This window comes from Bubalus kerabau, chromosome 1 (assembly GCF_029407905.1).
Source record: "Bubalus kerabau isolate K-KA32 ecotype Philippines breed swamp buffalo chromosome 1, PCC_UOA_SB_1v2, whole genome shotgun sequence".
NCBI classification, from domain to species: domain Eukaryota; kingdom Metazoa; phylum Chordata; class Mammalia; order Artiodactyla; family Bovidae; genus Bubalus; species Bubalus kerabau.
Window position 1 is genome coordinate 562,144 of NC_073624.1, and position 25,815 is coordinate 587,958.

The following is a 25,815-nucleotide window of genomic DNA, read 5'->3' on the forward strand; positions in this document are numbered from 1 at the left end:
TACGGAGCAAAGATTAATAAAACTAAAAACTGGTTCTTGGAGAAGATTAACAAAATTGACAAACGACTAGCCAGACTCATCAAGAAAAAAAGGGAGAAAAATGAAATCAACAAAATTAGAAATGAAAAAGGAGAGGTTATAACAGACAACAGAAATACAAAGGATCATAAGAGAATATTATGAGCAACTATATATTAGTAAAATGGACAACCTAGAGGAAATGGACAGGTACGTAGAGAAGATCGACCTCCCAAGACTGAACCAGGAAGAAACAGAAATTATGAACAACCCAATTACAAACGCTGAAATCGAAACAGTGATCAAAAAGCTCCCAAAAAACAAAAGCCCAGGGCCAATGGCTTCACAGGGCAATTCTATCAAACATTTAGAGAAGAGCTAATGCCTATTTTTCTGAAACTCTTCCAAAAAATTGCAGAGGAAGGAATACTTCCAAACTCATTCTATGAGGCCACAATCACCCTGATACTAAAACCAGGTAAAGACAAGACAAAAAAAGAAAATTACATGCCAGTATCACTGATGAACATAGATGCAAAAATTCTCAACAAATTCTAGCAAACAGAATTTTTAAACAGAACACATTAAAAAGCTCATATACCATGATCAAGTTGGGTTTATTCCAGGGATGCAAGGATTCTTCAATATACGTACATCAATCAGCGTGATATACCATATCAACAAATTGAAAGATAAAAACCATATGATCATCTCAAAAGATGCAGAAAAAGCCTTTGACAAAATTCAGCATCCATTTATGATAAAAATGCTCCAAAAAAGGGGCATAGAAGGAACCTACCTCAACATGGTAAAGGCTATATATGAAAAGCCCACAGCAAACATTATTCTCAATGGTGAAAAACTAAAAGCACTCCAAGATCAGGAATGAGAAAAGGGTGTCCACTCTTACCACAATTATTCAAAATAGTCCTGGAAGTCCTACATACGACAATTAGAGAAGAAAAAGAAATAGAAGGAATCCAGATCGGAGAAGAAGTAAAATTTTTGTGCTTTTCTGTCATACATGAACAAGAATCAGCCTTGGGCACACCCATGTCCCCTGCCTCCCATCTCCCGCCCCACCCCACCCTCCCTCCTGTGGCAGAGCCTCTGCTTCAGTTCCCGGAGTCACACAGCAAATTCCTGTTGCCTATCTGTCTCACGTATGGTATTGTGAATTTCCATGTTGGTCTCTCCGTACATCTCCCCGTCCCCCTCCTCCCCTCCCACTGTGTCCACAGGTCTGTTCTCTATGTCTGTTTCTCCACTGCTGCCCTGAAAGTAAATTCATCGGTGCCATCTCTTCAGATTCCATATATGTGTGTCAGTATATGATACTTATATTTCTCTTTCTGACTTCACTCTGTATAGTAGGCTCTGGTTCATCCACCTCATTAGAGCAGATTCAGATGCGTTCCTTTCTATGGCCTAGCAGTACTCCATTGTGTATATGTACCACAGCTTCTTTATCCATTCATCCCTCGACGGACATCTAGGTCGCTTCTATGTTGTAGCTATTGTAGATAGTGCTGGAATGAACACTGGGATTCATGTGTCTTTTCAGTTTTGAGTTCCTCGGGATATATGCCTAGGAGTAGGATTGCTGGGTCATATGGTGGTTTTATTCCTAGTTTTCTAAGGAGTCTCCATACCATCTTCCATCATTTTACATTCCCACCAGCAATCCAAGAGTGTTCCCTTTTCTCCACACCCTCTCCAGCATTAACTGTTTGTAGACTTTTTGATCATGCTCATTCTGACTGGTGTGAGGTGTATCTCACTGTGGTCTTGATTTGCATTTCTGTAATAATGACTGATGTTGAGCGTCTTTTCACGTGCTTGTTAGCCATCTGTATGTCTTCTTTGGAGAAATGTCTCTTTGGGTCCCTTTCCCACCTTTTGATTCGCTTGTTTGCTTTTCTGGTATTGAGTTCTATGAGCTGCTTGTGTATTTTTGAAATTAATTATTTATCACTTGTTTCCATTGCTATTATTTTCTCTGATTCTGAGGGTTGTCTTTTCACCTTGCTTGTGGTTTCCTTTGCTGTGCAAAAGCTTTCAAGTTTAATTAGGTCCCACTTGTTCATTTTTGTTTATATTTCCATTGCTCTAAGAGATGGGTCATAGAAGATCTTGCTTCGATTTATGTCATCAAGTGTTTTGCCTATGTTCTCCACAAAGAGTTTAATAGTTTCTGGTCTTATGTTTAGGTCTTTAATCCATTTTGAGTTTATCTTTACATATGGTTTTAGTTATAGCTCTACATAGTCAGCATAAGTAAGACCGGGAGTTGACTGTGGCTCAGATCACAAACTCCTTATTGCCAAATTCACACTTAAATTGAAGAAAGGAAGGAAAACCACTAGGACATTCAGGTATGACCTAAATCAAATCTCTTACAATTATACACTGGAAGTGACAAACAGATTCAAGGGATGAGATCTGACACACAGAGCGCCTAAAGAACTGTAGACGGAGGTTCAAGACATTGTACAGGAGGCAGGGAGTAAGACCATCCCCAAGAAAAAGAAATGCAGAAAGGCAAAGTGGTTGTCTGAGGAGGTCTTACAAATAGCAGTGAAAAGAAGAGAAGCCAAAGGCAGAAGAGAAAAGGAAAGATATACCCATCTGAATGCAGAGTTCCAAAGAATAACAAGTAGAAATAAGAAAGCCTTCCTAAGTGATCAATGCACAGAAATACAGGAAAACAATAGAATGGGAAAGACTAGAGATCTCTTCAAGAAAATGAGAGATACCAAGGGAACATTTCATGCAAAGATGGGAACAATAAAGGACAGAAATGGTATGGACCTAACAGAAGCAGAAGATACTAAGAAGAGATGGCAAGAATAGACAGAAGAACTGTACAAAAAAAGATCTTCACAACCCAGATAATCATGATGGCGTGATCACTCACCTAGAGCCAGACATCCTGGAATGTGATGTCAATGGGCCTTAGGAAGCATCACTACGAACAAAGCTAGTAGAGGTGATGGAATTCCAGTTGAGCTATTTCGCATCCTAAAAGATGATGCTGTGAAAGTGCTGCACTCAATATGCAAGCAAATTTGGGAAACTCAGCAGTGGCCACAGGACTGGAAAAGGTCAGTTTTCATTCCAATCCCAAAGAAAGGCAATGCCAAAGAATGCTCAAACTACCGCACAATTGCACTCATCTCACACGCTAGTAAAGTAATGCTCAAAATTCTCCAATCTTGGCTTCAACAGTACGTGAACCGTGAACTTCCTGATGTTCAAGCTGGTTTTACAAAAGGCAGAGGAACCCAGAGATCAAATTGCCTACAACTGCTGGATCATTGAAAAAGCAAGAGAGTTTCAGAAAAACATCTATTTCTGCTTTATTGACTATGCCAAAGCCTTTGACTGTTCAGATCACAACAAACTGTGGAAAATTCTTAAAGAGGTGGGAATACCAGACCACTTGACCTGCCTCCTGAGAAATCTGTATGCAGGTCAGGAAGCAACAGTTAGAACTGGACATGGAACAACAGACTGGTTCCAAATAGGAAAAGGAGTACGCCAAGGCTGTATATTGTTACCCTGCTTAACTTACCTGCAGAGTACATCATGAGAAATGCCGGGCTGAAGGAAGCACAAGCTGGAATCAAGATTGCCGGGAGCAATATCAATAACCTCAGATGGGCAGATGACACCACCCTTATGGCGGAAAGTGAAGAAGAACTAAAGAGCCTCTTGATGAAAATGAAAGAGGAGAGTGGAAAAAGTTGGCTTAAAGCTCAACATTCAGAAAACAAAGATCATGGCATCATCCAGTCTCATCGCTTCATGGCAAATAGATAGGGAAATGGTGGAAACAGTGACAGACTTTATTTTTCTGGGCTCCAAAATCACTGCAGATGGTGATTGCAGACATGAAATTAAAAGACACTTATTCCTTGGAAGGAAAGTTATGACCAACCTAGACAGCATATTAAAAAGCAGAGACATTACTTTGCCAACAAAGGTCCATCTAGTGAAAGTTACGGTTTTTCCAGTGGTCATGTATGGATGTGAGAGTTGGACTGTAAATAAAGCTGAGTGCTCAAGAATTGATGCTTTTGAACTGTGGTGTTGGAGAAGACTCTTGAGAGTCCCTTGGACTGCAAGGAGATCCAACCAGTCCATCCTAAAGGAAATCAGTCCTGAATATTCATTGGAAGGACTGATGCTGAAGGTCAAACTCCAATCCTTTGGCCACCTGATGCAAAGAACTGACTCATTTGAAAAGACCCTGATGCCGCGAAACATTGAGGGCAGGAGGAGAAGGGGACGACAGAGGATGAGATGGTTGGATGGCATCACTGACTCGATGGACATGGGTTTGAGTGAACTCCGGGACTTGGTGATGGACAGAGAGGCCTGGCGTGCTGCGGTTCATGGGGTCGCAAAGAGTCAGACACGACTGAGCAACTGGACTGAACTGATTTCCTTCATCAGTGTCTTATAGTTTTCTGTATACAGGTCTGTTTTCACCTTAGGTAAGTTTATTCCTAGATATTAATTCTTTTTGTTGCAATGGTGAATGGGATTGATTCCTTAATTTCTCTTTCAGAGAAAGAGCTATGAACCTATGGACACAGTGGGAAGAGTTGAGGAAGAAGGGGAGATGTATGGAGAGAGTAACATGGAAATTCCCAATACCGTATGTAAGACAGATAGGCAATGGGAATTCGCTGTATGACTCAGGGAACTCAAACAGGGGCCCTGCGACAGGCGGGAGGGTGGGGTGGGGAGGGAGATGGGAGGCAGGGGACGTGGGTGTGCCTATGGCTGATTCTTGTTTATGAATGATAGAAAACCACAAAATTCTGTAAAGCAATTAGCTTTCAATTAAAAAATTAAAAAGTAAATAAAAACAAACGAACAAACAAAAAAATAAGACCACGTGCTCACACGATGTCTCCTTGCCTCCCTTTTCCCTGCTTAGTCTACTGCGGCTGGCAGCAGCCCACACGTGACGGTGCAGACTCCAGTGACTGGCTTCACTTTCACTGCGATGTGGGGCTGCTTGTGAACTGCACTCACTACGCTCCTCTGATGCGCCAGTGAACCGAGAGGAAACTATCATCTATTTACAATATCAAGCAGTACCTTGGAGGTGGACTGTCCGTCCCTTGTGGTGTCTTGCGCATGGGTCCAGTTCCATGTCACCTGGGGAGGCTGTAAAATGATTTCTTCTGGAAACAACACTTTTAAAACAAGACAGCACGAGAAGGCAGATATTACTGAGAAGCTTAGAAAGGCGAAGAGAGAAGACATGCATGCCTGTGTACCCCTCTGCTCCCTGCTCCGGGGCCGCTCCTCAGCCGCAGCGTAACGCCATCACCGCACGTTCCGTGCCACCCTGCCATTTTCTTGTTCATTGTAGCACACAAACGAGTGATATTGAGATGGGGAGGCAGAGTACAATCATTTTATTGTTAATAATTTAAGCGTGCTATTTCTACATACTTGAAATTGTCAGAAAACACTGAACCTCCCCAACAGAAAAAACACTGGCTATCAGAATTTCCATTCACTTCTAATGTACGGCTGAAGAAACTGATTTACACAAAATTCTACAGGAAGCTTCTAAAATACTCCAGGAACATATAACACCATCATCCCCACAAAGTAGTACCTTTTACCCCCAAGTGGATGACCTGTTCAAGTGCAAAGTGGCACCGTCTGCTGGTGGTCCTGCGGAGGAGAAAGCAACACGGGTCAGCGCCGGGCGCCTCAGCAGACTGGCGCCCAGAGCCCCGGCTGGGAGCACAGCAGCCCGCCAGCCATGAGGCCGCCACCAGCGTGCCCAGAGTTCACCAGGAAAACCTCAAACGCGTCAGGGTCGCAGGGATGCCTTCCCTTCTGGGACTATCTCTATTTTAATGTATAAAGTGAACAAGGAGAAAAAAAAGAAAATAGAGCCTATAAAGTGTCAGAAAGGTAGCAACAATGCTGCATCAGTAGTAAAGTATTAGGTTGGTGAAAAAGTAATTTTGGTTTTGCACTGTTGAACTTTGCCATTTGATACTGGAACACATTCTCAAATAAATGCAGTTATGTTATACATCATTTTAATGAACATTTCTCGCTTTATGTCTTTTTTGTTACTGACTTACTACTTGTATTTATTTTAGATTAAGGAAATAATGTTTGACAAAAAGCACATTTGAGCAACTTTCTTATTCAAGTTCAGAATGGGTCATAAAGCAGCTGAGACTACTCATGACATCAACAGCTCACTTGGTCTAGGAATGTTAACGAATGTACAGCGCAGTCGTGGTTCAAGAAGTTTTACAAAAGAGATGAGAGCTTTGAAGATGGGGAGCACAGCGGCTGGCCATCAAAGCTGACAACGACCAACTGAGAACAATCATTGAAGCCGCTCCTCTTACAACCGCACGAGAAGCTGCCAAAGATCTCAATGTCGACCACTGTGTGGTTGTTCGGCACTTGAAGCAAATTGGAAAGGTGAAAAAGACTGGTAAGTGGGTGCCTTATGAGCTGACTGAAAATCAAAATCATCGTTCTGAAGTGTCGTTTTCTTACTGTACACAGCAACAACACACCATTTCCCGGTCAGATTGTGATATGTGACAAAACGTAGATTTTATATGACAACCGGCAATGACCAGCTCAGTGGCTGGACCAAGAAGCTCCAGAGCAATTCCCAAAGCCAAACTTGCACCAAAACAGGTCATGGTCACTGTTTTGTCATCTGCTGCCCGTCTGATCCACTACAGCTTTCCAAATCCTGGCTAAACCATTACAGCTGAGAAGTATGCTCAGCAAATGGATGAGATGCACCAGAAACTGTAATGCCTGCAGCTGCTATTGGTCAACAGAAAGGGCCCAGTTCTCCACGACAATGCCCTCACATGTCATACAACCAGTGCTTCAAAAGTTGAATGAATTGGGCTGCAAAGTTTTGCCTCATCTGCCATTTTCACCAGACCTCTTGCCAACCAACTACGTCTTCTTCAAGCATCTTGGTAACTTTTTGCAGGGAAAACACTTCCACAACCAAGAGGAAGCAGAAAATGCTTTCTAAGAGTTCAAGATCCCGAAGAATGGATTTTTGCACTACAGGAATAAACAAACTTATTTCTCGCTGGCAAACATGTGTTGATTGTAACGGTTCCTATTTCGACTAATAAAGATGTGTTTGAGTCTAGTCATAATGATTTAAAATTTACAGTCTGAAACTGCAATCATGTTTGCACCAATCTAGTAACTTTCAGCTTCCCGAGTGGATCACTGGTTAAGAGTCTGCCTTGCAATGCAGGGGACACTGGTTCGATCCCTGGCCCAGGAAGATCCCACATGCCGTGGGGCAACTAAGTCCATGCACCTCAACTACTGAGCCCTTGAGCCTAAAACCTGTGCTCTACAGAGAGGCCACTGCAATGAGAAGCCTGCAGCACCACAACCAGAGAGCAGCCCCCACTCACCCCGACTAGAGACAGCCTGAGCTCAGCAGCAAAGACCCAGCACAGCCAAAAATAAATAAAAAAATTTTAAAGGGAAGTAACCAATGGTGAAGACTCACTCCTATGAAATTTATTCAAAACAGTTAAAAGATAAACTGAGACATGTTAAAAATTTTAAGTTTATTAGAGCAAAAAGTGATTACAATCAGGCAGTCAGGCAGCCCAAACCGCAGACACAAAGGAGCGTGAGGAGCTGCTCAAAACAGAAGGCTTTAATAGGCAGGAAGGAGCGGGCATGAGCACGGGATTGAGGCCGAAAGGGCACTGCGATAACCTAGAATGGAAGGGGATCTGAAAGAAACACGTGACTTCATCACTTCGCTGTGCACTGGAGACGAACGCAGTCCTGTAAATCAACTCTGCTCCAAGTAAAGCAAGATGCCTGCTGTCCCTGAAGTGGACCTAAAGGGTCCATCAGGCCATCCTGACCAAAATCTCAACAGGCAGCTGTAGAAACTGACGGGCTGAATCTAAAATCCCCAAGGAATGCCAACATGTAGGACAGTGCCATTCTGCAGAAGACGGACTCACTGGAGGCTGTCCCCTCGACTCTACAACCTACCACGAGGGCACCAGGAAGAGACTCTGTGGTGTGGCTGCGAGACAGACACACGCATCCGTGGAGCAGAACAGAGAGCTTAGGAGCAGATCCACAGGCACAGGCCAACTGGCTTTCAAAAAGGTGACAAGGTCACTCATTGGACAAAGGACAGTCTGTCTTTTCAACAAACGGTGCTGGGACAGGTGGACACCCTCTGCCCCTGGTCAACCCATACCTTGCATCATCTGTAAAAACGAAATAGGTCATAGCCATAAATACAAAGCTTCAAGCTGTAAAATTTCTATTATAGAAAAAAACAGGAGAAAACCCTTATGACCTTGAGTTTGGCAGACTTATTAAACGTGTCATGAAACCACTGTCCATCAAAGAAAAACTGGTACACCGAACGTCATCAAAATTAAGAATTTCTGCTCTTCAAAAGGCACCACTAAAAACAATGAGGACACAAGCCACAGTCTGAGAAAACACTTGCAAAAAACACACCTCATAAAGGACTTGCACTGAGAATATGTGAACAATTCTCCAGACGAACAAAAATAAAGCAGATGATGGAGGCTGTGACCCATAGACCAGAGCAGGCGCTCTCACCAAGGCCAAGTGATGCCAGCAAGTGTTGGTCATCAGAGCAAGGACCGCTGAGCCCACAGGAGCCCCGCAGCACAGCTCACACCACCACAAGCAGCAAGACTGACCGCCCAGGGGCTGCGAGCTCGTGGGGCAAGTGGAGCCTCACACACGCTGGTGGGCACAGGCACGGCAGCCGCTGGAGGAGGGCCTGGCAGTGTCTCTGGATGCCCAGTGTGCACCAGCCGCTGTACACAGCCATGACACTGCCAGGCGCTTACCCAAGGGAAGGGAAAACGCCTGTCCACACGGGCCCTCAGGCATGATGCTCACAGCAGCTTCATCTGTGACGGCCACCACGATCAGCAAACAAGCCAGTGTCCAACCACAGGTGCCTGGATTAGTGAGCCAGGGTATGATCTTATAAGGGAATATTACTCATAAAAAGGAATGAATTCATGCAAAAGTAAGGCTGAATCTCAAGATAATTAGCTGAGTGAAAGACACCAGGCAAAAAAGAGTAGGTCCTATATGTTTCCAATTAACGTAAATTCTATGAAAGGAAAACGAGCCTCTGGAGACTGGGCACTGGGGCACAGACAAGGCAGGACAGGGCACCAGGAAACGCCTGCGGAGCCAGACCCACTGCGGTCTTCACTGTGAGGATGGATCCAACGGGCATCCAAACGTCAAAATCATGAAACTGTACACTTGAAACTGGCATAACATTTTATGATCATTGTATCTCAGTAAACCTACTTTTTTAAGGAGGAAAAATACTTGCAAAGGAGCATAAGGGGGGGACCATCTGTGCATTGAGAGGCCTGGCCTCCTGGTTCTGTCTCACCTGCTGCACTGCCGTGTCGTCCATCCTCTCATTTTTCAAAACAAGTAGGAAATACAGATTTTCTGAAGTGTGAAATGATCTGATTTTGAGTAACTTAATTTGTTGCTGTTGTTCAGTCGCTAAGTTATGTCCAACTCCTTGCAAACCCATGGACTGCAGCATGCCAGGCTTCCCTGTCCTAAAATCTGACACTGTTTCCACCGTTTCCCCATCTATTTGCCATGAAGTGATGGGAATGGATGCCATGATCATCGTTTTCTGAATGTTGAGATTTAAGCCAACTTTTTCACTCTCCTCTTTCACTTTCATCAAGAGGCTCTTCAGTTCCTCTTTGCTTTCTGCCATAAGGGTAGTGTGATCTGCGTATCTGAGATTATTGATATTTCTCCTGGCAATCTTGATTCCAGCTCGTGCTTCTTCCAGTCCAGCGTTTCTCATGATGTACTCTGCATATAAGTTAAATAAGCAGGGTGACAATATACAGCCTTGATGTACTCCTTTTCCTATTTGGAACCAGTCTGTTGTTCCATGTCCAGTTCTAACTGTTGCTTCCTGACCTGCATACAGATTTCTCAGGAGACAGGAAAGGTGGTCTGGTATTCCCACCTCTTTAAGAACTTTCCACAGTTTTTGTGATCCACGCAGTCAAAGGCTTTGGCGTGGTAAATAAAGCAGAAGTAGATGCTTTTCTGGAACTCTCTTGCTTTTTCCATGATCCAACAGATGTTGGCAAGTTGATCTCTGGTTCCTCTGCCTTTTCTAAATCCAGCTTGAACATCTGGAAGTTCTCAGTTCATGTACCGTTGAAACCTCACTGGGAGAATACTGAGCATTACTTTGCTAGCACGTGAGATGAGTGCAACTGTGCAATAGTTTGAACCTTCTTTGCCATTGCCTTTCTTTCCAATCAGAATGAAAACGGACCTTTTCCAGTCCTGTGGCCACTGCTGAGTTTTCCAAATTTGCTTGCATATTGAGTGCAGCACTTTCACAGCATCATCTTTTAGGATGCGAAATAGCTCAACTGGAATTCCATCACCTCCACTAGCTTTGTTCATAGTGATGCTTCCTAAGGCCCACTGACATCACTTTCCAGGATGTCTGGCTCTAGGTGAGTGATCACACCATCGTAGTTAACCTGGGTCATGAAGATCTTTTTTGTATAGTTCTTGGGTGTATTCTTGCTACCTCTTCTTAGTATCTTCTGCTTCTGTTAGGTCCATACCATTTCTGTCCTTTATTGATCCCATCTTTGCATGAAATGTTCCCTTGGTATCTCTCATATTCTTGAAGGGATCTCTAGTCTTTCCCATTCCATTGTTTTCCTGTATTTCTGTGCAGTGATCATTTGAGGAAGGCTGTCTTATCTCTCCTGGCTATTCTTTGGAACTCTGCATTCAGATGGGTATATCTTTCCTTTTCTCGTTTGCCTTTAGCTTCTCTTCTTTTCACAGCTATTTGTAAGGCCTCCTCAGACAACCACTTTGCCTTTCTGCATTTCTTTTTCTTGGGGATGGTCTTGATCCCTGCGTCCTCCTGTACAATGTCACGAACCTCCATCCCTAGTTCTTCAGGCACTGTATCAGATCTAATCCCTTGAATCTATTTCTCACCTCCAGTGTATAATCGTAAGGGATTTGATTTAGGTCATACCTGAATTGCCTAGTGGTTTTCCCTACTTTCTTCAATTTCAGTCTGAAGTTGGCAATAAGGAGTTCATGATCTGAGCCACAGTCAGCTCCTGGTCTTGTTTTTGCTGACTATACAAAGTTTCTCCATCTTTGGCTGCAAAGAATATAATCAATCTGATTTCGGTATTGATCATCTGGTGATGTCCATGTGTAGAGTCTTCTCTTGTGTTACTGGAAAAGGGTGTTTGCTATGACCAGTGCATTCTCTTGGCAAAACTCTGTTAGCCTTTGCCCTGCTTCATTTTGTACTCCAAGGCCAAACTTGCCTGTTACTCCAAGTATCTCTTGACTTCCTACTTTTGCATTCCAGTCACCTATGATGAAAAGCACATTTTTTGGGGGGTGTTAGTCCTAGAAAGTCTTGTAGGTCTTCATAGAACTGTTCAACTTCAGCTTCTTCAGCATTAGTGGTTGGGGCATAGACTTGGATTACTGTGATAATGAATGGTTTGCCTTGGAAATGAACACAGATCCTTTTGTTGTTTTTGAGACTGCACCTAAGTACTGCATTTCGGACTCTTTTGTTGACTATGATGGCTACTCCATTTCTTCTAAGGGATTCCTGCCCACAGTAGTACATATAATGGTCATCTGTGTTAAATTAGCCCATTCCAATTCTTTTTAGTTCACTGATTCCTAAAATGTCAATGTTCACTCTTGCCATCTCCTGTTTGACCACTTCCAATTTACCTTGATTCATGGATCTAACATTCCAGGTTCCTATGCAATACTGTTCTTTAGAGCATCAGACTTTACTTCCATCACCAGTCACATCCAAAACTGGGCTTTGTTTTTGCTCTGGCTCCATCTCTTCATTCTTTCTGGACCTTACCTGCCTCCTGAGAAATCTGTATGCAGGTCAAGAAGCAACAGTTAGAACTGGACATGGAACAACAGACTGGTTCAAAATTGGGAAAGGAGTACATCAAGGCTGTATATTGTCACTCTGCTTGTTTAACTTACCTGCAGAGTACATCATGAGAAATGCTGGGCTGGATGAAACCCAAGCTGGAGGAATCAAGATTGCTGGGAGAAATATCAATCACCTCAGATATACAGATGACACTACCCTTATGGCAGAAAGCAAAGAGGAACTATAAGGCCTCTTGATGAAAGTGAAAGAGAGTGAAAAAGTTGGCTTAAAACTCAACATTCAGAAAACTAAGATCGTGGCATCACTTCATGGCAAATAGATGGTGAAACAATGGAAACAGTGACAGACTATTTTCTTGGGCTCCAAAATCACTGCAGATGGTGACTGTAGCCATGAAATTAAAAGATGCTTGCTCCTTGGAAGGAAAGTTATGACCAACATAGACAGCATATTAAAAAGCAGAGATGTTAACTCTGCCGACAAGTCTGTCTAGTCAAAGCTATGGTTTTTCCAGTGGTCATGTATGGATGTGAGAGTTGGGACTATAAAGAAAGCTGAGCACCAAAGAATTAATGCTTTTGAACTGTGTGTTGGAGAAGACTCTTGAGAGTCCCTTGGACTGCAAGGAGATCAAACCAGTGAATCCCAAAGGAAATCAGTCCTGAATATTAATTGGAAGGACTGATGCTGAGGCTGAAGCTCCAATACTTTGGCCACCTGATGTGAAGAACTGGCTCACTGGAAAAGACCCTGATGCTGGGAAAGATTGAAGGCAGGAGGAGAAGGGGATGACAGAGGATGAGATGGTTGGATGGCATCACTGACTTGAAGGACATGAGTTTGAGCAAGCTCTGGGAGTTGGTGATGGACAGGGAGGCCTGGTGTGCTGCAGACCATGGAGTCGCAGAGTCAGACACGAATGAGGGACTGAACTGAACTGAACTTGCCATGAAGTGATGGGACAGGACGCCACAATCTTAGTTTTTTGAATATTGAGTTTCAAGCCATTTTTTTCACTCTCCTCCTTCACAGTCATCAAGAGACTCTTTAGTTTCTCTTTATTCTCTGCCATTAGAGTGGTATCATCGGCATATCTAAGGTTTCTGCTAGCAGTCTTGATTCCAGCTTGTGATTCTTCCAGTCCTGCATTCTGTATGACGTACTCTTCATACAAGTTAAATAAAGCAGGGTGACAATATATAGCCTTGACGTACTCCTTTCCCAATTTTGAACTAGTCCATTGTTCCATGTCTGGTTCTAACTGTTGCTTTTTGACCTGCACAGAGGTTTCTCAGGAGACAGGTAAGGTAGTCTGGTATTCCCATCTCTTTAGGAATATTCCACAGTTTGTTATAATCCACAGAGTCAAAGGTTTTAGTGTAGTCGAAGAAACAGATGTTTTCTTCAACTCCCTTGCTTTCTCCAGGATCCAACGAATATCTGCAATTTGATCTCTGTTTCCTTTGCCTCTCTGAAACCCAGCTTGTACATCTTGGAAGTTGTCGGTTCATATACTGCTGAAGCCTAGCTTGAAGGATTTTGTGAAATGAGTGCAACTGTACAGTAGTTTGAACATTCTTTGACATTGCTCTTCTTTGGGGCAGTAACTTAATGTAAACCATCAAAAAATTATCTGGGAGAAAAAGAAGAAGAAATAAACCAAAAGAAAATAGATAAAAGAATAAAAAAGGGGGGAAAAGAACAACAAAAAGAAGGAAACAAAAACTTATCTGGGGCGAGCAGAACCTCTCTGCAGAGAAGTGCCCCTGGGCTTTCTCACTCACCTATGGCGGCGCCCAGCCCCCTTCTCGCCCCACCCGGACGATGCTGAGTCAAGAAGCCGCCCAGGGTTCTGAGCCGCTTCCTGCTCCTTCTCTCTCCTGGGCTCAGATCCGACAGCGCCCCCACCCACCCTCCCATCAGTGTCCCTCAGTCGGCTTCCTCTCACACCAGCTGCAGCTATGTTGCCTCTTCCCTCCCCCCAGCCCGCCCCCTCACTCAGATCCACATCCTCTCCTTCCTCTGTGAGCGTCAGGCCTCCTGTTTCAGAGCAACAAGCCCTCAGATGCCGCCACTCACCAGCACCCTGCCTGCGGTGCCAGCTCAGCAGCGAGGAGGAGGTGCCCCTGCCCCAGGGACCATGGCCTCCAGACGGCGTGCAGAGCCGCGTCCCCACCAGTCACTCGTGCTCCTGGTCAGCACACAAACAAGGGAGGGCCCTGGACCCTGGGCGCCTCCTCATTCACTGGCCTCTTTGTCCTGTCTTTTCTGCTTTTACAGGCAAACACCCCTCAAGAGGCCGACTCCACATCTGCACCATCCATTCAGCCTCAAGACGTTTCCATCTGGCTGCATTCCAAACACCTAGCGCTCTTACCTCAGATGTGAAAAGCATGTGTGCGTGCTCAGTCACACAGTCTTGTCTGACTCTGTGACCCCATGGACTGCAGCCTGCCAGGCTTCTCTGCCCATGAAATCTCCCAGGCAACAATACTGGAGTGGGTTGCCATTCTCTCCTCCAGGGGATCTTCCCGACCCAAGGATCAAAACTGCATCTTCTCCATTTGCAGGTAGATTCTTTACAACTGAGCCACCAGGGAAGACCAGACACGAAACGCACTAATGTACAAAAGCTCAGGTACATTTCACTATAAAAACTACCACCTTTTGTTACTCAAAAGATACTTTAAGAAGTGAGAAATCAAGTAACAAACTCACAGAAGTTATCTGTAGTGCATGAATCTAAGAAAGGTCTATATAAAGAATACAGCGAGAACTCTGACAAATAATAAAAATCAAATTACTCAATGAAAGACATGAGCAAGCATTTCACAGATGAAAGAACTTTACGGCCAACAAACAGGGAGATCGCTAACCTCAGACATCATCAGAGAAACACACCTCACGACCATAGAGGAAACAGCAGACACCTACAAGGCTGGCACCAATTCAGATGTTTCCCGAAACCAGGTTTCGGGAGGGTGACCTTGGGGGTCGCTCCTCGCACCGCGTGCAGCACTGGAGCATGAACAGCCCCAACTGCAACCCCCATCCTAAGTGTGCAGCCAAGGAAGCCTGCGGGAGTGTGTGTGCATGAGGAGGGGGTGGGCGTCCACAGCAGCGCAACCGGCACACAGACGGGGCAGAACACGGGGCACAAGCGTGCCGAGGACCCGGCATGTGAACCTCACGTCGGTGCACACACAGCTCCAGAGACCACAGGCTGCGAGTGCAGAGCAGCTACAGCCAACACACACACCTTCCTGTGTGCGTGCGTGCACGTGCGCATGTGCACAGACACAGACTATTCTTTTAAAAAGCGAAGAGAAACACAAAATCCCGGCTAACGGTGGGGGGCTTGGTGGAGGAAGGGAAGAGGTGGCTGGTGACACGTGACGAGGGGTGAGAGGGAGCAGTGGCGGTGGTGACCGAGTGTGTGGATTCTCCCTTCAGGTCCAAGAAGGAACGGGCGTGCAAATGTTTGCAGCTTGGTCTGTTACAAACGTGCACCGAGCACACAGAGGGGCGGGAGCACCAGCTGCAGCACCCGTGCGGCCACTGAGGCGTCAAGGGGCCGAGCGAGGCGGAGAAGCCCCCCCCAGCAGGGAGAGTCCCTGAAGCATTACCTGTTGTATGTAAATTCCACATCCATAGGTTCAAAGTTATATGCTTGTTCAAATTCTGGATTAAGTTTAAGAGTTACATCTTCTTCATGAATCTAAAAAGAAAAATATTTTACTTCTCATCTTTATGTTTGCTTTAGACAATCCTCTACCCATAGTCACAACTCAACATCAAAATCCATCCTATAGATCAGAGCTAAAATCTGGTATCTCAAATGTGTGGAAAAATACTGAAAAGACTCCGTCAGCGTGCCGCTGCCCGCCAGCCCCGCTAGCACACCCGCTGACTCCTCCCCCAGCGCACTCTCCTTAGGGCTCAGACAGCGCATGCTGGAGACAGGCCGCCACCTCCAAAGCAGACAAGTGAGTGAGCACTAACCGCAGGGTGTGCTGACCACAAAAGTGCCTCATGGACAGCATTCCGAAACCCCCTTCCAGTGGGACAGGGAACAATTTAGGGACCCTCCAGCCACAGCTAGATCCTGCGTAACAATCCGAGATGAGCAGGATGGAAAACCCCGAGCTGAGGAGGAGCTGAGAGGACAGGAGCAGCAGGCAGCGGGGTCTCTCCCAAGAGCTGGGGGCTGTGACATGAGGCTAACTGTGCCCCTGCTCTTGACAGAAGCAAACGCAGGCACCAGGTCCCCAGTTTTCCCACAGGTTAAGACAAATGGAAATAAATCTGTAATCAAAGACCACCAAGCCGACAAAGAATCAAACCACAAACAGAGAGGGTCGACCTGCACAGACATCAGCAGATCGAGGCCCCCAGGACATCAGGTACTGACGCTGTCGTTCACAGAAACTTCAAAAGCCATGAAACAAAAAAACCTGGCAAGACCAAGATAAGCAAGCACAGGATAACAAGGGAACACAATAGGGTGTGCTTAGAGAGCTAGAGTCCGGGAGAAGAGGGAAGTGCTCCGCGCGCTCCCCCAGGCAGGCAGGCCCTCTGAGGCGGCGGCCGGCGGGGAGGCCGGTGCCAGCGCAGCCCAAGGAGGCTCCCAGAAGCACCGTGCCACCTGCCACACCATCTGCGGGCCCTCGAGGGCCTTGGTGTCTTCAAGGTACCCAGGCCATGGCACCGGCCAAGGAGTTCCAGAGAACTGAGTGAAGCAATGGACTGAGACCCAAGACAGCCCTAGCTTCACCTGGCAGCCCAGCACTCAGGAGCGGCGGCTCCATGGACGGTCCTGCAGGAGGATCAGCAGGGGCGCCCTCACACCCTGAGGCGGGCACTTGCAGCTTCAGCTCTGGACTCTCCAGCTTGTGGTGCTGGTCGTTCCCCCAACCAGCCTGGGGGTAGGGCCATGGGGGTCTCACCCCTGACAACTCTGGCCCTGCTTTTGCTGAGGATTTAGTCCACAGGGTGGCCCCTAGAGGCAGGACCAGTCTACCCTCTGGGACACATTCAGAACACTCAAATCTGAGTAAATGCAAGCCTTCCATGTGATACCTATGTGATACCCTGATATCCACGTGGTAACAGGTAAGCACACTGTTCATGGCTGAAAGTGATAGGATTTCTTCAGTTACAAAATTCTCTTCATGCATCACACTTACTTAAATATTCACTTGATCCCTGATTTTCTAAAATGCCGTCAACACCCAGGGGCCCCCTCCCCCGCCCCCGAGGCAGGTGGGTCACCTCTGAGAGCGGTCTGCTGGGCCAACCCCACATGGACTGACTAGCAGCGGCCTCTCACCTCAATCACGTAGCCGATGTATTCAATCACGTGTCCGTTGTACTCTTGGGTTTTTAAAATCAGTTTATCACCTAGTTAAAAAACACATTACCACATGTAAAACTACAAACTCAATAAACTTTGCTGCTACACTGTAAGATAAAACACTCTGAAGAAGTGGAATAAGCGAAAAAACATTAAGGGGTCAATGGCTTAAAATCGCATCCATGTGCTGAGAGAGACGCCCACAGCATGGCGGCGCGTGTGCCGGCAGCGCTGCCGGCTGGAACGCTCTATCCCGTGGCCGCGCCAGCGCCTGCCGGCCCACCGAGGAGAACGCGAGGCGCAGCAAACCCACCTGCGTACAGAGAAGGCCTGCTTTCGGCCAGTCCTGGGACCTCCAGAACTAGCAGATCCCCGTTTCTTTTCAAGGTGACCCCACTCATATTATACTCCTTCAGTTCTATTTCTGCATGAATCTCCTCCAGCCAGAGCAAAGTTGAAAACTTCTCCTTGTAGTTTGACATGTTTAAAAGCTGGAAAACAAGGCAGCCTGTTAGTGAGACCAAAGCAACACTCCACTCATATCCAAGTCAGGAAGCCAAAGGAATTGACTAACCAGCCTTCAAACGCTGATGACCAGGCAAGGGCAGGGTGGCGGCCTTGAGACAGGGAGCCATCTGAGTGAGCCCCACAACCGCCCAGCTGCTACCCAGACAGAGCTGCCAGGCTCAGCACAGCGTGAGCCCAGGCAGCCTCGCAGTCTCTGTGCTGAGGGGGTGGGGCTGCGGGTCCCAGGAGGCCGAATACCAGGGAAAAGGTGCAGCCCAGTGGTCTGGAGCTTCCCAGGAGCCGTGAGGACATGAGCGTGAGAAGCTATGTCAGGCGCGGCAGACGCGTGGGGCGGGAGCAGGGAGGGGCTCCTCAGCCTCCGCACGGCTGACACCAGGGTGGCCGCCTGTGCGGCAGGGCTGAGCTGTGCAGGGCACGGCAGTGAGTAGCATCTCTGGCCTCCACCCACTGGAGGCTGCAGGCACGCTCAGTAGTGACAACCAAAAGTGTCTCTTGGGGGAAAGTTCGCGCTGAGAGCCACTGGGTTGCAAAGAACAATTCCCAGAGCTCACACAGGGCTGAGGTGCTGCGGGCCCCCTAGCCTAAACAGAAAGGCCTGAGATACAGGGGCACTGGGTGCAGGACTCAGAAGGGATCAGCCCTAAGTAAAAACCACTCTGGTCTAATGAGGCTTTAAATGCAGGCTGAAAAATACCCAACCGCTCCCAGCTAACCCAACTGCATCCCAGAACAAAGTTCAAAGCTACTTCCAGGAACAGAAGTACCAACAAAGTAGAATGCAGAATGTTTGTTTAGCATCCAAACAAAGATGACCAGGCATGGAAATAAGCACAAGCCACAATCTGTATCAAGGAGAAAAACCTATCCACAGAACAATAAAAATGACCCCTGGGAGTAAGCCAGAGAAGGAGAAATAGCCCCTATATGCAGAATCTAAAAAGAAAGGATACAAATGAACTTATTTACAAATCGGAAAGAGACCGACAGACTTAGAGAAGGAACTTATGGTTACCAGGGGGAAGGATGGGGGGAAGGGACAGTTAGAGAGCTTGGGAGGGCCATGTACACACTGCTGTAAGTGGATAACCAACAAGGACCTGGGGTAGAGCGCAGGGACTCTGCTCGATGCCGAGCACGGGAGGGCATCTGGGGGAGCCTGGATCCATGTATACACGCGGCCGAGTCCCTTCGCTGTTCATCCGGAGCTATCACAGCACCGCTGATCAGCTAAACTCCAATACAAAACAAAAGGTCCAACCAACCAACCAACCCTGGGACAGAATCAGTACACAAAAACATAACACAGTTCTTTTACATATTTATATGCTTTATATATTTAACTATACACGTTCAAAAAGTGGAGGGAAAAAACGGAAGTGAAAAGAAAGTTGGGGCAAGACGAAGCATATTAAGTAGAGAAGTTAAAGTGAAAATGTTAGTCACTCAGTCATGTCCTACTCTATGCAACCCCATGGACTGTAGCCCACTAGGCATCTCTGTCCATGGGATGTTCCAGGCAAGGATACTGGAGTGGGTTGCCATTCCCTTCTGCAGGGGCTCTTCCGCACCCAGGGATCAAACCTGAGTTTCCTGTATTCTCCTCCTGCATTGCAGGTGGATTCTTTACCATCTGAGCCCCAGGGAAGCCCATTAAGTAGAGATAAAGAAGACGTAAAAGACCCTCACTGAGCTTGTGGAGGCAATGACCGCAGCGTCTGGACGGGTCACGTGCTGCAGAGGAACATCAGTGAACGTGGGGACAGCGCGGCAACCACCCAGAGTGCAGCCAAGAGGGGAGAAGTGAAGGCAGCAGCCGGCAGCCTGGGCTAGCTCATTTGGCCGCACGCGCCCGTCACAGGAGCCTGGAGAGCAGGGCAGAAGGAACACGTGAAGACAGAATGGCCAAGAACCTGGAAATCTGAGAACTGCAGGTTCAGGTTATCCAATAAGCCAAGAACCCAAGCCAAGAAACGTGAAGAACGTACAGCAAGGCACACTGTGAATTAAATGCCTTAAAACTAGTGAAAACCCTAAAAGGAGATGGGGAAAGTACCGACGTCATACAAAAGAATAACGCTGAGAAGGAAAGCAGCGCCTCCTGGCCCAGAGGGCCCCTCCCAGACAGGGCAGGGAGGGGCCACACCGCGGGGGGAGGTTACAGGGCGCAGAAGTGCTGAGTGACAGGTGCGCTATTTGGGTTCTGTTACCACTGCTGGAGGAGCCACTTTCTCCTGGGAACCGCACTCCCGAGGAGGTCGTGTTCTGGCGCCCAGGCCAGGTCACAGGATGCCCACAGGACAGTCCCGGATGCTGTACGAGTACCGCCCTGGGATCCGCTTCTCAGCCCCAGGTTTGCTCTGAGTTACTTGAGGGCTGGTTTGCTGCTCCTCAGCTCAGGCCGACAGGCATCACGGCAGCCACCCACGGCCTCGCCCGTGGGTGCTGTTCCTTGCTTGTGGTCCGCCAGCCTCGGGTGCTGTCTGCTGCTCGTGCCCTTGTGGCATCCTCACTGCAGGAGGACACAGGGCCCAGCAGACAGATGCTGTCCGTCAGTCTGCCTCAGTGTCAGGCGTGCTCCTAGCTGCCACATATCCATTGGCTCAAGCTCTCCTTTGACACAAGGCCGGTGCAGCCTCTCCTCCCCTCTTGCCCCAAATCAACACAGGGCAGTCCTCACTCCATTCACCCTCTCCTCAGCCGACAGACCCCCAGGTTCTTGGGAAGACACCTCCTGGAGACAGGGCCGCGCTCCCCTCCTCCCTGCCAGCGAGGCCGACATCTCTGCTCCCCTTGCACACATGCAGGCTCCAGCCCTGCCGGGGCTCACTCGGCACTGCCCTGCCCTCGGCCTCCCAGCCCTTCTCCACCCGTCACAGCAGACAGGTTGGGAGCAGGCGTCCTCCAGCAGGCATGAGGAAGCCCGAGCACACACAGCACTGGGAAGGTGAGGAGGGGCCGTCCTGGCAGGGGATGCCCGAGGGTCGGGGTTGGGGGGCAGCACCCTGCCCTCCCCGCTGCTCTGCGTGGCTACAGGCCTTCCTAGCGCTCAGAGCTCCGGCAGGAGTGGAGAGCTGCTGAGGCTCAGCCACATAGGAGAAAGGCCAGGTGGGGAGAGGGCATTCCCAGAGCCCTGGTGCATGTAAGTCCATAATACTGTGAGGACGGATGTCTCCAGAGGGACCCAGCGATGGTCTCCATGCTCAATATTCTGACACTCCCAGCTCCCGGGGTGAAGACCAGCCCACGTGACCTCTGAACTCGACAAGGGTTCATCCTGAGCTTGTCAGAAAACAGCTTGAGTGTGGAGAAGAATAAGTGCCTTGCATAAGACACGTTCCTTACCTCCGCAAGCAGCGGCTGGAAGGTCAGGATGTCGATTTTCTGTTCCACACACTTTTTAAGCCTGTCTGGTATCGGGTACTGCGGGAGGAAGCTGGGAAGTTGTCGTCGCGAGTTCCTTACAAGAGAGAGTCTCAAGTCAAAAACAATCCATCCTTACAAGGCACTTTCTACCAGATGTCTTCACTTAGACATCCTCACCAAAAACCACTGACACCTGGGCTCTGGCCTCGGTCCTCAGTCGGTAACGTGTCACTCTGCTTCGGGACCCGCTCTCCGGACCTGTCCTTCTGTGAGCAGGAGCAGAGTGCTCCGCCTGCGACAGGAGAACAGACCTGATGCCCAGGCGCCTCTGGAACCAGGGAATTCAGAGGCATTGTTTCTAAGCTTCTAATGAGCTCAACTGTTCTTTTCCTTCCAGTTTCATGAAGACACTGACAGATGCACTGAGGACACTGAAGGTGTGCAGTATAATGACCTGACTTACATGCATCAAGAAATAACGACTACTCACCATCTCATGCAAACACAAAGTTGAAGAAACAGAAAAAAATATTTTTCCCTGTGATGAGAACCCCCAGCTTTTACTCTGTTAACAACCTTTGTGTAAAACACACAGCAGTGCCGATCACATTGTCACACTGTGTGTCCTACTCATCTGGTTACAGCAGTTTGCACCTCTGACCTCCTTCATTCAGTTCCCCTCCCCTAAACCAAAGTGGTGACCACAAATCTGATCTCCTTTTCTATAACTTTGTTTTTGATGTATAACTGACCTACAACACTGTTAGTTCCTATTAAGCAAGAGTGATTTGATATTTCTGTACATTTCAAAAAAGATGATCACAGCATAGTTAACATATGTCCTTCTGCAAAGACATTATTACACTGTTATTGACTACACTCCCCCCATTGGGGGTAGCTACCTATCCACCCACCCACGCATCTACCCATACATCCATCTATCTATCCCTCCCATCCATCCACCCATCTCTCCATCCATCCATTTCCAGCTTCCATCCATCCACCCATCAATCCATCCATCCATCTATGGTTATTTAAGCTGCTTAAGTACAAACACATTTAAACAACCCTGCATTTTCACTCCCCTTCCCTTGACTTCATACTTGACATCTTTGGTGTATCCCTTATTTACTGGGCTTCCCAGTTGGCGCTAGTGGTGAAGAACTCGCCTGCCAAAGGAGGAGACATAGAGACGTGGGGTCAGTCCCTGGGTCAGGAAGATCCCCTGGAGAAGGGTGTGGACACCCATCCAGTATTCTTGCCTGGAGACTCGCAAGGCAGAGGAGCCCAGTGGGCTGCCGTGCATAGGGTCACAAAGAGGCGGATACAACTGAGCAACCAACACTGTCGCTTAACTTTGTTGTGGGTACATATGATTTGACTACTTTTGCCTTTTAACCTTATTACTAGCTTTATACAAGGCTGTTTTTACAACCTTTACTATATATTTTTATTTTTCCAACAAGTTTTCTTTCATAACTTTCACACTTTGTTTTGTGGCCTTTTCTTTTTTGCTAAAAAAAAAAAAAAAAAAGTCCCTTTAAAGTTTCTTGTAAGGCTGGTTTGGTGATGCCAAATTCTTTTAGCTTTTGCTTGTCTGTAAAGCTTTTGATCTCTCCATCAAATCTGAACGAGAGCCTCGCTGGGTCGTGTTCCTGGGTGTTGGTTTCTCCCTTTCATCCTTTTAAGTATATCCTGCCACTCCTTTCTGGCCTGCAGATTCTGAGACATCAGCTGACTGTCATGCAGGAGTCCCCTTGTGCCTAGCGTGTCTCTAATGCTCTGCGTCTGCCTTTTCCCAGGTTAATTACAGTGTGTCCTGCTACATTCCTCCTTGGGCTGATCCTGTTCGGGGCTCCCTCTGCTTCCTGGCCCTGGACGTCTGTTTTCTTTTCGGGGTCAGGAAGCTTTCTGCTGCTCTGTCTCCACTTGTGCTCTCTGCCCCTGCCTCTGTCTCTTCTCCCTGTGGGGTCCCTATCCCGTGAATGTCTACACACCTGACGTCGTCCCAGTGTTCTCTTAATCTATCCTCATTTCTTTTTACTCTTTTCTCTTTCTTCTGTTCCACCTCAGTGATTTCTACCACTCTGTCTCCCAAGCTTGCTCATTCGTTCCTCCATATCATCTAATCCACTGACGATTCCTTCTAGGGGATTTTCCATTTCAGTTACTTCAGTCTTCATCTGTTTGGTTCTTCACATTTTCTAACTCTGTTGAAAACTTCTCACTTCTCGCTGCATTCATGCACTCTCCTCCCAAATTCCTTGATCTCTGCCATCATTACCCTGAAATCTCTCGTTCAGGAGGCTTGTCTCCACGTCACTCAGTTCTTCTTCTGGAGTTTTACCTGTTCTTGTATTGGGAACACATTCCTCTGTCACCTTGTTAACACTATTTATTTCTGGCTGCACTGGGTCCTTGCTGCTGCATGCAGGCTTTCTGTGGTGAGTGGGGGCTACTCTCCACTGCAGCACGAGGGCGTCTCTTGCAGTGGCTTCCCTCAGTAAGGAGCGCAGGCTCTGGGGCACGCGGGCTTCAGCTGCTGCAGCATATGCAGGCTCCGTAGTTCTGGCTCGCAGACTTAACTGCTCCTTGGCAAGTGGGATCTTCCCAGACCAGAGATTGAACCCATATCTCCTGCACTGGCAGGTGAATTCTTAACCACTGGAGCACCAGGGAAGCCCTCCTCGGTCACCTTGTGTCCAGCTTTCTGTTTTTATTTCTGAGTATCTGGTGGGGTGGTTACATTTCCTGACCTTGGAAAGTGGCCTTTTGTACATGTCCTATGCACCCAGCAGCACACTCCCCTCTGAGCACCAGAGCTACATGCTTCAGAGCTACATGTGCCCTCTATGTGGGCTGCGTGGATCCTTCTGTCATGGTGGGCTGACTGCTGTGAGTGGTGGGTGAGGCTGCCCCTGGGCTGGTTGCTCCCAGGCCCTGCCTTGTGAGGAGGCTGCCGGCCACTGGTGGCTGGGGCTGGGTCTTGGAGGGCTTAAAGCAGCCTGTCTGCTGGTGGGGTGGACAGATGCAGACGCTGGCAGTTCCAAAGGAGCCAGGCCATCAGGACAGGCACTTCGGGTCAGTACTTTGATGGTGGGAAACAGATGTTTGTTTTAGGGATGCTCCTGAACAGGAACAATGCGTTAACATTCAAAGTGGAAAAACTGACCAGGGAATTAAAAACATGTGCTCCTGCTCTATTTTACTTCTCCAGTTAAGTCAGCTTGTAATGAGAAAGCTGCTTGGAGCACCACTGAAGACAGCTGGAGGCTCTAGAAAGCTCCTGTAACTGGAGCCCAGCCCTGGGGACCCACCGCTTGCAGACCATGTGACTTCTTGCTCCTGTGCTCAGCTTCCATCCCTAGAGCCACCCAACCTGACCACTGTCACATACCTAGTGACTGTTACTGCTTATTCATTACTACTGACTGTTCAGAGCCAGAAACTGAACATTTAATCCTCGTAACTGGGACTTCCCAATGGTCCAGCAGTTAAGAATCCACCTGCCAATCCAAGGGACACAGATTTGATCCCTGCCCTGGGAACTAAGATCTCACATGCTGTGGGGCAAGTAAACCCACATGCCACTACTGAGCCCACGTGCTGCAACTGCTGAAGTCAGTGCACCCTAGGGTCCACGTTCTGCAACAAGAGAAGCTACTGCAATGAGAGCCCTCACACATACTGTGAGCCCTGGTCACAGCAACTAGAGAAAAGCCCACGTGCAGCAACCAAAAGCCAGTACACCAAGACAAAGACCCAGCACAGCGGAAAGAAAGGTCCTTACGATCACAGGCAGGGCTGGGGCGGGACTATCGCTTCACAGATGAGAGCAAGTCAGAGAGGCTGAGAAACTGGGTGGGGACGACGCGGCTCCCTGTGCATGCTGGGAGTCAATAGTGCTCCAAGCCAAGGCCGACAGCACACAACACTCCAACAGACTCAGCCCACAACTGAGTCGAAGTCCACATCTTATCTTCAATTGTTTCCAGGTAGGGTGTAAGCAGAAACTCAGGGTTTCCCATTATAGAAAAGTAGCACCCATCATCCCAGAGGCTCCGGGCAGCAGCTGAGGCCACAGACCCACAGGACTAAGTTGTGAAAACCCTCCAGTCTACAGGTCATGATTTTTGGCACCAAACTTAAAAAAGCAAAATCTGCTTTTGAGAGCTTCTGGGGTCTATTACTGCAGATGAGAAAAGGTGGACATAAAGCACTTTCCCCAGACAATGCCCCAGTTAGAGGCTGGGTGGGCCCCAACCCCCAGCCACATGTAGATGGCAGGTTATAGTTTTTTTTTTTTTTTTTTTTTCTTAATTTCACTTTTGAAAGCTGTCACATCTTCAAAAGGGCTTTAGGCAACCAAGTGAACCTCAAGCTCCCTTGATAAGTGACCCTCGGGTGCTGTGGACAGCTTACAGAGGCTACGCCAGCCACGTCTCACTGACTCCTTTCTGCTGGGTGCCCATGTGCGACATGGGCTCTCTTGGGAGCTGGGTGGCTGTGCTGTTGGAAACAT

General features: G+C 47.6%; 1 protein-coding gene across 1 annotated transcript in view; it reads right to left on the minus strand.

Annotated features, from left to right (window-relative positions):
* Positions 1-25,815, minus strand: part of MOV10L1 (Mov10 like RNA helicase 1) — a 61,403-nt gene that overhangs the window by 11,280 nt on the left and 24,308 nt on the right. Inside the window, exons 10-15 of the mRNA XM_055560043.1 lie at positions 21,273-21,387; positions 17,716-17,893; positions 17,379-17,449; positions 15,676-15,767; positions 5,660-5,718; positions 5,131-5,228 (exon numbers count right to left, since the gene is read on the minus strand). Coding sequence (XP_055416018.1) covers positions 5,131-5,228; positions 5,660-5,718; positions 15,676-15,767; positions 17,379-17,449; positions 17,716-17,893; positions 21,273-21,387 — 613 coding nt within the window. The remainder of the gene's footprint in view (positions 1-5,130; positions 5,229-5,659; positions 5,719-15,675; positions 15,768-17,378; positions 17,450-17,715; positions 17,894-21,272; positions 21,388-25,815) is intronic.